The following is a 12,441-nucleotide window of genomic DNA, read 5'->3' as shown; positions in this document are numbered from 1 at the left end:
CACTCACAACCACCTGTTAAATAGTAAATTTATAAGCATAACTCACCATAAAAATTAAGATTCTGTTATCAGTTTCTTCCACTCAAGTCTTCAACTATCCACTATGCATAAGTCTTTATGGTTGTTGTTTTTTCTACAATAGACGTCAGTGGTAATTGTTTACATTTTTCAAAATATCTTCTCATAAAGGTATAAATAAATAAATAAATAAATAAATAAATAAATAAATAAATAGATAAATAAATAAATGTATTGGGCAACCAATAATGTATTTTTTTAGAATAGAATTGAGTTCCCATGTCGATTTCTGATCCGAGGCAGTTTCACATTCTGAACACACTCTATGAAACATCCATAGGCATGATGCACAGTGCTTTTGTTTTAATAATATTTACAATTTGTCATTTAACATTTTAACATTTGATGGAAAAATTACTCACCCGTCCCACATCCACGTTTCTACTTCAAAAGTTGAACGGTGCATCGGTTGAAACAATGCGAGCTGTTTGTTTACTTTGCAAATGATGACACATTCGTTTTCACAGTTAGGCTATCTTCACCAAACCTTGGTGTGTAACTTAAGTAAGCTTTAAACAACTGGATAAAAGAATAATAAAAGCCTAACAAGAATAAAAAGCAGAGCACGCGAAAGCCTGAGAATTTAAAAACGGTCAACTTTTTAGGCCACGGAATTTGCTGTTCACACATGGACATTTGCTAACATCGCCACCTAGTGGTGCATTTGTAAATGCGTTAAGAAAATGTTTCTACCACAAACGTCCACCTCGACAGAAGAGAATAAATAAATAAATAAATAAATAAATAAATCAATCAATCAATAAGTCAATAAATCAATAAATAAATAATTATAATTACTGTGTTTGAACTGTTCAAATACTCAAATTATCCTGTTGTGGTAATAGTTACTTTGGTAGGCTTTGGTAATATTAAAAGTGCATACAATAGTGTACTTTTTAAAACAACTGTATGGTAAATTATACTGAAATACACCAGTTTGCTGTAGTAAAAACTAAAGTATACAATAATATTTTTGACAGTTTATCAGTTCACAATAGTTAATGATGTAGCATTCATATTAACACATTTCTAAATACTATAATATAAGCAGTACAACCTAATACACCCATCCATAGAATGGATTAAAAATTCTAAAGTAATTTACTATAAATTAGTATATAATATTTTGACTCAAAAAAAAAGACATACAGAGAATGATTTGATTTGATGTGAGGATCATGAGGATGATAATGACGACGATATAGCAACTAAGAAATGGTGACTAAGCACTTTTTATTAAACAAAAATAAATGCATAAATAAATAAATAAATAAATACTTGTTTTTGAAGGATTATGTGCAGATTGTTTTAACTTCTGTTTCTTGTGATAACACTGACACCTGGTGGTTGACATGAAGTGTTAAAGACTTGCATCCAGATTTATTTTGAAGAACGATAATAAAATAAAATAAAATAAAATAAAATAAAATAAAATAAAATAAAATAAAATAAAATAAAATAAAATAAAATAAAATAAAATAAAATAAAATAAAATAAAATATTTAGATTTGTGAAAAGTGACCAAATGCCTACTTTCATTTCATTGACGACAAAAGTGAAAATTGCCTACTTCAATTCTAATTTGAAATGTATTTTAAAAGTGAATATTATAGCGATATTATTTTGAAAGTGAGCCTATTCTAAATCAATAATCAATGGTCAGGCCCATATGCATACATTTTTACTGTATATAAAACAGCATGTATAAATACAGTTAAACAGCAGTTTACTAAATGCTATACGATCATGTATACAGTTAATAAGTATATATCTGGGTCTTTGTATCTCTTTTGGCTTTTGCCTCTGTAGTTTTTAAAAGCATCTGGTCACAATAGTTCCTTAATATGTGACTTAAGCCCAAGGGCTATGTCTAGGGATAATAAATCAAGATTGCCGACATGTATTAATGAACTGTAAATAATTGCTTAATAGTATCCAACAGATGCCTCAAACTGCAGCTCAATGGTGTTACTTAACTAGAAAGGCAACCCCTTTTAATATATGACACTCTCAGATCACTGTAAATGTTACATCACATACTGATTTACAATTCTTAAATGAAACAGCTTCAAATGTATGTTTGTGCTGTGAAATGTTTTGAAATGTATTTGTTATGTCTGTAAAATATTTACAATACCAGTTTACAGTTAACACATTTAAAGGGTCAGTTCATTAATCAAAGCTCTGATGTTTGCTTACAAAGTGACCTCTAGCTTGGCTCCTTCATATCTGCTCTCACTTCTGCAGATATATGTGCCCTCCAGAAACTCGCGTTCTGTGAATGAACGTCGCCTCGTTGTTCCATCCCAAAGAGGGAAGAAATCACTTTCCCGAACTCTCACATTCAATCTGCCCAGTTGGTGGAATGAACTCCCTAACTACATCAGAACAGCAGAGTCACTTGCTGTCTTCAAGAAACGACTAAAAACGCAACTGTTTAGTCTCCACTTTCCTTCCTAATCTGCAACTGCCTCTCTGGCTATACCACTAACTGTGCCCTCTCTCTCTCTCTCTCTCTCTCTCTCTCTCTCTCTCTCTCTCTCTCTCTCCAAAAAAAAAAATAAATAAATAAATTAAAAAAAAAAAAAAAAATTTTACTAATGCTTTGCTTCTTAGACTTTACACACCTGAAACTTGTCTATAGCACTTGTTCACTGCTGCTCTTATAGTTGTGTAAATTGCTTCCTTGTCCTCATTTGTAAGTCGCTTTGGATAAAAGCGTCTGCTAAATGACTAAATGTAAATGTAAATGTAAATTTAAAAATGCATATAATTTATTGTTTTCCTCCATACATTATTCAAAACCCATAAGACTTTGATTCAAAGCACAAATATTAAGTATTATTATATTATTCTACTTTGTCTGTATTGTCATGTAAACACTTGTTTGTAGAGTAAGTAGTTTGACCGTTTTCAGCCGTTTATTATTCCTAGTCATTGGACAGGTGTTGAGAATAAGCAAGTTTGCTAAAACACTTAAACAAATGCATTTGGTTGTCCAGTGTAATTGTGATGTCCGTGTCAAATAAATAAATAAATTTCTCCCATAGGCAGCTTAATCGGAAGTTCTAAAACAATCGCAAAAACGCGTGCACTTCCGCATTAAAGAATAAGGTCAATAGTATAGTATAGTAAAGTATAGTATGCTCACAACCACAAAAACAAAAAACAAAACAAAAAAAAACATATAAATAAAAATAAAGTAAACAACACAAAACAAAACAGCGTTTTAGTCTCTGTCTCACACACTGGTAGTTCCAGCTCTTAAAATAAAATAAAATAAAATAAAATAAAATAAAATAAAATAAAATAAAATAAAATAAAATAAAATAAAATAAAATAAAATAAAATAAACACAGAGCTATAGTCTCACTGGCAGTACCACCACCTCAAGTAAAATGAAATGAAACGAAATGAAACGAAACAAATAAAATAGAAATATTTCCCACTGATGGGTTGCAGCTGGAAGGGCATCCGCTGCGTAAAACATATGCTGAATAAGTTGGCGGTTCATTCCACTGTGGCAACCCCTGATTAATAAAGGGACTAAGCCAAAAAGAAAATGAATAAATAATTGAAAATAGAAATCATAGCGCTATAGTCTCTGTCTCCTCCACTGGCCTAAGAGAAATGGACTTAGTATAGGAGAAGTGAGTCAGCTTGACTTGGTTGTGCAGTCTCTCCCTTTGCTCCAGTGAGCAATATAATGAGTAAGTGAATTTGGCCAGCACCAGAGTACAGCATATTTCCACCAGCAGCATCGTAGTGTAAAATATCGCCAGTTCCTTGCATGATGAGTACTCGTGGACAGAAGTGTGGCTTGATGGAGGTGTCTGAAGAGAGCCACACGTGAAACTATTCGCTGTGGTCAGAAATGGTGTGGTTCTCCTTGTTGTTGTGCTGGGTGGTAAGGTTATTTTGTGACTTGTAATAGTGGTAGGGATTAACATGGTTGTAGCTACTGAAGTTGTTGCAACTGTTGTTTGAAATGTTGATGTGGTAGGAATTGTAGTTGTTGGTTGTAGTGTTGGGATGGTTGTTGGCAAGGATGTAGTCTTCAGGGTTGTAGTTGTTGGTTGAAATGTAGTTGTTGGGATGGTTGTAGTCTTCTGGGTTGTAGTTGTTGATTGTAATGTAGTTGTTGGAATGGTGGTTGGGATGGATGTAGTCTTCAGGGTTGTAGTTGTTGGTTGAAATGTAGTTGTTGGGATGAATGTAGTCTTCTGGGTTGTAGTTGTTGGTTTTAATGTAGTTGTTGATATTGTGGTTGGCTCTGATGTGGTTGTCAATGTTGTAGTTGTTGGTTGTAGCGTTGTTGTTGATATTGTGGTTGGCATTGATGTAGTCTTAAGGGTTGTAGTTGTTGGTTGTAATGTAGTTGGTGATGCTGTAGACGGCACTGATGTTGTTATTGGTGCAGTAATCGGTTGTAGAGTAGTTGTTGATGTGGTGGTTGGCACTGTTGTTGTTAAAGCTGTAGTTGTAGCGGTGGTGGTTGGCACAGTTGTGGGTTGAGTAGTTGTTGTAGGTGTTGTGGTTGTCATTGTGGGTGCTGTTGGTGTTGTGGTGGTTAACTTTGTTGTTGTCATGGGCTCGGTGGTTGTAAGGAGAGGTGTGGTAGGTGGTAAAGTTGTAAGGCATATTAAATCATTTTCTTCTAAAGAGTGGATTGGTTGATTTAGCAGATGATTTGGGGACTCACAGAGGGGAGGTCTTGATTTAACCTTGTCTTTATTGTCCTTCAGCCATTTAAAGAATGGCAACAGGTTACAATCACACTGCCATGGGTTGTTGTTCAGGTAGAGTTTGCTGAGTTTTGGATGAGAGTCAAAAATATCTCCAGGAAGATTTTGTAGTTTATTGTGTTCCAGTCTGAGTATTGAAAGGATCGGAAGTTTGTCAAAGTCTTCTTGTTTTAATGACTTTATGTAGTTATTTTGAAGATTCAGATCAGCCAGTTTCTCAAGACCCTCAAAAAAGTCTCCAGATATCGTCGAGAAATGGTTTGAAGAAAGATCTAACTTTTTGAGCCTCTTAAGTGGGCTGAAAACTCCAGGTGGTAAGTGTGTGAGATTGTTATGGTTCAAACTCAGTTCAGTCAATTTGGGCATTTCTCCAAAAAGCACATTGGGAAGACTGGTGAGTTGATTGTTATGCAGAGTTAAAGTCTTTAATTGAATGAAACCTACAAGTAGCTCTTGCTCCAACTCCGTCAAAAGATTATGGTCCAAAAAGAGTTTTACTAATTTGCTTCTGTGTGGAAACAAATTTGGTTGTATGGAGGAAATTTGGTTGCCTTGCAAGGCTATCTCTGTCAGATCAGAAAGACTATCAAAAATCCCATCAGGCATTGCAGTCAGCACATTCTCATAAAGTCTGAAAATGCGTAAGCTCTTGAGTTTGGAAAAGAGAGATGTTGATACGGAGTTGAGGTTGTTTTTTGCAAGATGAAGAAGTTTGAGATTCTCTAAATTGTCAAATGTCCCCTCCTCGATCGAGGTGATCTCATTCATATGTAGAAATAATTCTTGGAGCTGGGTTAGATCATCAAATAACCCATTTTCAAGGATGTTGATTTTGTTGCTTTTTAAAACAAGTCTTTGAAGGTTGACGAGATCCTTAAAAACACCCACAGGTAATGATGTCACGTTTGTGCTAGATATCTCAATGGTGGAGATATCAGATAAACCCTCAAAGGCTCCGACCTCTACAGACTCAGTCGAAGTACCAAGAAATTCCAGTTTTTTTATTTGAGGATTTTTAGAAAAAGCTCCTTTTGGTATGACATCAATCTTACTGTTTACAAAAAATATTTCATCTGCTCCATCTTTCAGATTTTCAGGGATCGTTGTCACTGATTTGTCAAACACTTCTTTATTTTTGCAGTCTTCACCCGGTGCACATATATCTGTAGTGTGGCTCCAGTGCAAGTGCACGAGTATGAAAAACAATACCTGTGCACTTTGTAAATCCATGCTGTGAAACAAAACAACAACAAATGGAGTTAAAAATTCCAAACCAAAGTAACTTGTACAGAATTAACTTGCATTTCGTAAAAGCAGTGTTCTAAAAATCATTTAGCAATTTTAAAAGGTTTTGAAAACAATTCCTATTCACAAGAATATCATTAAAATGCTATATTTTGCATGACGCTCACATGCGAAAACATTACTCTATATGTTTTCATAGAAGTTGTTCACAATACTTATCCATCCACAGAATTCGTAATGTAGTCAAATGTGTACAGATTTAGCTGCTGATCTCACTTCTGCCTTTGGATGTTTCTGGGTCAAAGCAGCTGCATGATTGCTAAAGTTTTAGATAAAAGTGAAACCATAAACAAAAGCCTGACTCCGTTTACAAATACAAGCACAGTCGTTTAGAGGTCATTTCTAGTTAATGATGCCAGAATTTACCGGTATCTTGGAATGGATGTGTGAATAATCTTTTCTGAAAAAATTCCAGAATATTCTTGCCTGTGTGAATGTGGCTTTTTGGAATTTAGTAGAGTAAATCCGGAAATTTTCCGGATATTTCCCAGTATCACTGTGTCATTTTGTAAACGAACACTAGACACATAAACACAAAGAGTTCTGAAGGCCATAGTTATTGTTGTCAATATCTAATTGCTAATTATTAAATGAACTTGTATGTGAATCAATACACTCCCGTGACTTACCAAATAGCCTATAAAATTCATTATATCAAATTATGCAGATTTCACATGCAGTCAGAATGATCATAAAATTGAATATAAACAGCCTCTAACACTGTATAAGGTGAACTGTAAGAAATGTTGACATGAGTTGGGAGTGTCATCAGTTTTAACCTGTTGGAGAACAGAACGATTTCTACAAATGACATGTCCTTTCTAAGTTTTTCTTCCACAAGAGGTCTATTTTTAAGGCAGTGCATATTTACATATATCCATAACCACTTGTATTTGTATTTCATGATTTTTAAACAGTGAAATTTGCATTTATTTGATTCAAAATACCAGAACCATCAGAAAGTTGAAGATTTGTGTGTGAATATTTAATTTGTTGTTTATGAATAGGATGACATTTGTATTCTTTCTGACAATATGGCAACGAGTCCATATCACAACTCTATATGTGGGAAATGAGAAATTTATGATAACATGTGACGGCAGCATTAAAGAAAACTGACCCTGTTGCTCATAGTAATACCGCCAATTCAGTGCAAAAAAAGCTGAGCTAATAACGATAAGGTGCATGCGCATTTGTTGAGAAGTACGAAAGATACAATTATGATATGAATACACAGATATTTTACCAGAAACAGCAAATCTCGCATGTCTGATGTGTATTTATCTTGCGGACTTTGTGACACAAATCATACAATTTAAACATGATAGAAGAACTTTAATCCAAGTAAATATTTATAATTGATTAGCATTCTGATCTGCATTCAACTTTTTTTTTACAGTAATGAATAAATAAATAAATTAAAAATATCAAATAAAGAATGTTATTCTTACCTGGTCATCTCTGTTGGACCCGAATGCCCATTTAGAAAGATATTACCAAGAGTAAATAAAAGTGCGTAGTGCATTACTCTTATCTATACATCCCAAATGTTTACTCGTGTGGCTGTTAGGCAGCAGAACGGGTGTGGAAAGTGTGTTTCTGTTTAAAGAGATAAGAAACTGGAACCATCAAACTCACTTTCAAAATTAACCTCACTTATTGCATTATTATATTCGTGCATATACATTACTTTAGTCAGAACTGAAGCCAAATTTGGAGCCAATCTAACACACACACACACATATATATATATATATATATATATATTTATTTATATACAGCAATATTTCACTTGAATTTAAATGTCATTTTTCTATTTCTAATCATGTCCTGTGACTAAAATGATATTTTAATAAATATATTTGTTTAATAAATCTGTTTTGTTCAAATGCACCAAAATATATCATCTAAATTCACAGATAAATTGATAAAATATTCATTTTCAAACTGGGGTGTACTCATATATGCTGAGCACTGTATGTATATTCATGTATATGTTTGTATGTATGCAGTTTGTGTTTTCTTGTTGTCTTATTGTGTTTATTTGTGCATGATTACTGCTTAACAGTAAATAGCTCAGTTAAAGTCATTTAGAAAATCAAGAAAATTAACTGTCAATCTCATAATATAATGTTGTCAACATCTAAATTAGGTAAAAAAAAAATAAAATAAAATTGTAAGATACACACATGCAGACCCACAAAATGTTTTTCTCATGAGGAAACATATTTATTTAACACAGATTTACAGAATGTGTGCAGTCATTCACACATAATACAGTACATTGCTTTACATTATGACACAATTCATGAAATTATGATCAATAAATCATAAAATCAACATCAATTGGATTTTTTTAGTCAAAATGTTAGTAAGCTCAACTTTGCAGGACAGAAAAAAACATTTACAAAGAAAAAAAATTTCCAAAGACAATACACCTGTTAAAAAGACATTGCTCATTATTTAAACAGACAGAGATGATTAAAACAACCCAAACATTGAGCCTTTAGATAATGCTAAATAACTGAATTTGTCTTTCTTCGACGGTCCAAGTTTTCACTTCCTCGCTTGTTCTTCCTCCATAACACACAGGAGATGAGACTAACAACAACAGCAGTACAAATGATAGCAATTATGATAATGAGTTTGTCTTTGGACAGACCTTGACCCGCAGCATCACCTTCACTTTGGTCCTTTTTCTCGTCTGAAACTGTTGTGAAGTTTGAATCTGGTGGCCTTCTGGTTACACTTGCGGGTGTGCTTTGTGAAGAAGTATCAACCGTTGTCATAGTTGACGTTTGTTTGACCATGATGTCATCCTCCTTCAGATCTCTAACATTTCTACCATTCAGGGATGGGGGAGAAGAGCACATCACAAGGGTAAGGTTCTTCACTTTCTCTGAATGCTGTAAAAGCCAATCCCAAAAAGGTTTTATGTCCTGATCACACCTCCAGGGATTTTCATGAAGAACAACATTTTCAACTATAGACAAAGTGTCCAGAAAGTCTTTGGGCAAGTGTTGTAGAGAGTTGTTTTGCATCTCCAGGAGAGACAAACGGGACACACCATCTAACAGTTGTATGGGTATCTGCTGTATTTGATTGTTCTCTATAGATATATTCGCTAACTTTGGAAGGCCTCTAAAAATCCCAGACTCAATACTGGTTAATCGATTGGTGTGAAGGGAAACCTCCTCAAGCTCTATAAGGCCATTGAAAGCACCGGGAGAGATGTACTGAATCCGGTTCCTACTGATCACCAAAAGACGTATGTTGGTTAAATTGCTGAACACGTTCTCCTCGAGGTGGGTAAACAAGTTGTCGTACAGCCAAAGCTCCTGAAGGGCCATTGGACCAAAAGTCTCAGGCATTAGCCTACTGAGTCGGTTCTCGTACAGTGAAATATGAGTAAGGCTGGGAAGATTCAGAAAGATTCCACTGGGAAGCAATGATAACCTATTGCTGGAGAGGTAGAGTTTCTTCAGCTTCTGCACTCTTGCAAAAAGATTTGCTGGCAATTGCTCGATTTTGTTGTCTTGTAGATGCAATACCTCAAGGTTCACCAAATCATCAAATAAGCCTGCTGGTATATCCGTTAACTGATTTTGCTGTAGAAACAGGAAACTGAGATGACTGAGCCCCTGAAAAGTGCTGCTGTGAAGCTGTTTGATTGAGTTTCTCTGTAACATGAGCTTTTCTAGGCGGTTTAAACCCCTAAAAGTATCTTCTGACAGAGAGCTGAGAAGGTTTTTGCTTAGGTCCATAGTGATCATTTTTACAAGTGGAGTAAGAAGAGATGATGGCAAAACTTCTAGTTTGTTGCCACTCAGTGTTAAAGTTGTTAATGCAGTTAGATTCTGAAATAGGTTGTCTGGTAGAGAGGTTAGCATTGTCCCACTGAAACCTAAGGCATTGAGATTGAAAGCTTGATCAAATGTATGAGGTTCCACCTCCGTTATATTAGAATTTTTGGCTACAAACAGTGTAAGCCTCTCAGCAAAAGTCTGAAAATCCGATGGTTTTAATGATTGAATGCTGGTGTTGGAGATAACAAGAGTGTTGATGGTTGGGGGCATGGTGAGTGGAATTTCTTTCACTGAAAATCCTTGACAGACAATTTTCGTCACTTGGCACTGGCAGTTTTCTGGACATGCAGAAGCAACAGCATTCATGGCAAACATGCCAATAATCACACACCACACCAGGTCCATTGATTCCTACAAAGACAGCAGAAATTATAGCATTTGTAATACTTTACAGAAGTAGTAAATATGAACATGTACAGCCACACCAAAGCCTAAATTTGTCACACAGCAAATGTTGACACACAGAGGGAAAAAGATGGGCGGTTGACTATTTGTGACAAAGCCTCTTGGGTAACCTTCCTGTTATGGTATTCCTCCACCCATATCACACAAGTTTCGATTCTGTAAATGACTTACAGTGGTTTTGTAACCACATTTTGGTTTTTCTCACATTTTACATCCTCAGCAGTTGTATTCTTATTTTGTATATTCAGGAAAATGCTTTAAAATATATTTGTCTTATGTTTACTTATACACTGTAAAAGTTTACAGCTTCTACATTTAATTTAGTAAGTGGTTCCATTTTTTTTATGTTCACTCAATTTCTCTTTTTAAAATTTTACTTGAATAGTTTAAGTTTATCAAAACTCATCTTCAACTTCACAAAGATTAAAATATTGGCTAAGCTAGTGTTAGCACTGTTAAAAAAATAGCCCTTCTGAATGTTGACTGGATTTGAAAATGACCTTTCATATAACATCTTTAAATTTGACTTTTTGCTGAAAAAGCCTATGCACAAATATTAGCACTACTCTTTGCTCTAGAAACATTTTATTATTTGGAAATTGGTCATACTTTATTTTAATGGTCATTCAATTTATGTATTAAATTTAAGTTAAATTGCATCGACATGCCAACTAATTCTCGTTATACTATAAGTAAACTGTTTGGTTAGGGTTAGGGTTAGTGTAAGTTGACATGTACTTGCAAAGTTCCTTATAGTCAGTTAAATGTCTGTTCAGCAGCAGTATTAACAGATATTAAGCAGACAGTCTACTAATACTCAATTGCACCATCACAATAGTATAATATACAAGCATGCAGTTTTAGGTCAGGACAATACTGAAAACCACATGGAACAAAGTTTCATGACTTCATAATCTGTTCCAGTGAAACCAAACTACCCTCTGTGAGAGCTGGCACATTTAACTGTCTGCTTCTAACTGTTATTCACAGCAATTTTTTATCTAAGATCGCGTCTTGTTATTTAGAAAATAGCCATTTTAATGTCAGATATTCAATAAGCATATATTTCTGATTTAGCCAAATTTGTTGTAAAGACATGTTTGTTGTGCTCTTGTTATTACTACTAACTACTCTTTAAGAATTATAATTAAGCTCACTGTAATACTGTTAACTTACGTTTTAATGACAGTCAGGAGTAATGAATTTATACAAAGTGTCTTACCGTTGAACTTGGAGATTTGTCAGAGATATTTGTGTTTCTCCTCGTCGCACTGAAGCGTTTCCCCGTTTGCTTTTAAACAGATGGGTTGTTTTTTGGTCAGATTCCTTTCTGCCTCCTCATATCTCTCTGGTTATCCCTTTTACAGTCAGCCGTTGACTGCTCTGCCTTGCACAAAAGCTCTCATGTACTCTCGCACATTATTTGGAAATGAGTTGGTGGGGAAATGCTGGTTTGGGGCCCCACCCTTGTGCTGCTCTTTAAAGGGGCAGGAAGTTTGTGGGTATTTGAGTGCGTAAACAAAGATCTGTGGGTGTTTAGATGCTGTGACTTTATAAAAAAAAAATGACAACGATAGTTTGACTATATGTAACGATATTTCTGAAGTTGGTTACAGAACAGAACCGAATGTAGAACATTTTGTTCTGAGGTAAACCATATGTGCACATTCTTATAAAATGCCATAAACAATCATTAACATCTGTAGGGGATTTTAATATATGGAAGCCCATTTCTTTCAAAGAATGAATGAATGAATGAATGAATGAATGAATGAATGAATGAATTTTTGATTGAATTAATGAATGAATTTATGATTGAATGAATGAACGAACGAACGAACGAACGAACGAACGAACGAACGAACGAACGAACGAACGAACGAACGAACGAATGAATGAACGAACGAACGAATGAACGAATGAATGAACGAATGAATGAACGAATGAATGAATTAATGAACGATGAATTCTAAAGTTGATAAAGGGATGGAGAAAAAAATAAAGACAATAGCAACTATTTTTCTGTAATTCTGAGTTAAAAT

General features: G+C 34.5%; 2 protein-coding genes across 2 annotated transcripts; both read right to left on the bottom strand.

Moving 5' to 3' along the window:
- Positions 1-3,371: 3,371 nt before the first annotated feature.
- LOC130230151 (carboxypeptidase N subunit 2) lies at positions 3,372-7,612 on the bottom strand. Its single transcript, XM_056459096.1, has 2 exons — positions 7,580-7,612; positions 3,372-6,054 (listed from the first exon to the last, which is right to left on the bottom strand). The coding sequence occupies exons 1-2, from the start codon at positions 7,585-7,587 to the stop codon at positions 3,666-3,668; spliced, it is 2,397 nt and encodes a 798-aa protein (XP_056315071.1). The 5' UTR covers positions 7,588-7,612; the 3' UTR covers positions 3,372-3,665.
- Positions 7,613-8,335: 723 nt separating this feature from the next.
- Positions 8,336-11,861, bottom strand: lrrc15 (leucine rich repeat containing 15). The gene is made up of 2 exons (XM_056459095.1): positions 11,622-11,861; positions 8,336-10,345 (listed from the first exon to the last, which is right to left on the bottom strand). The coding sequence occupies exon 2, from the start codon at positions 10,337-10,339 to the stop codon at positions 8,645-8,647; it is 1,695 nt and encodes a 564-aa protein (XP_056315070.1). The 5' UTR covers positions 10,340-10,345; positions 11,622-11,861; the 3' UTR covers positions 8,336-8,644.
- Between the last annotated feature and the right edge of the window lie 580 nt (positions 11,862-12,441).

The sequence above is a fragment of the Danio aesculapii genome, chromosome 6, assembly GCF_903798145.1.
Source record: "Danio aesculapii chromosome 6, fDanAes4.1, whole genome shotgun sequence".
Classification (NCBI taxonomy): Eukaryota; Metazoa; Chordata; class Actinopteri; order Cypriniformes; family Danionidae; genus Danio; species Danio aesculapii.
The sequence above is the reverse complement of the archived record's forward strand: the minus strand, read 5'-3'. Positions and strand labels throughout refer to the sequence as shown.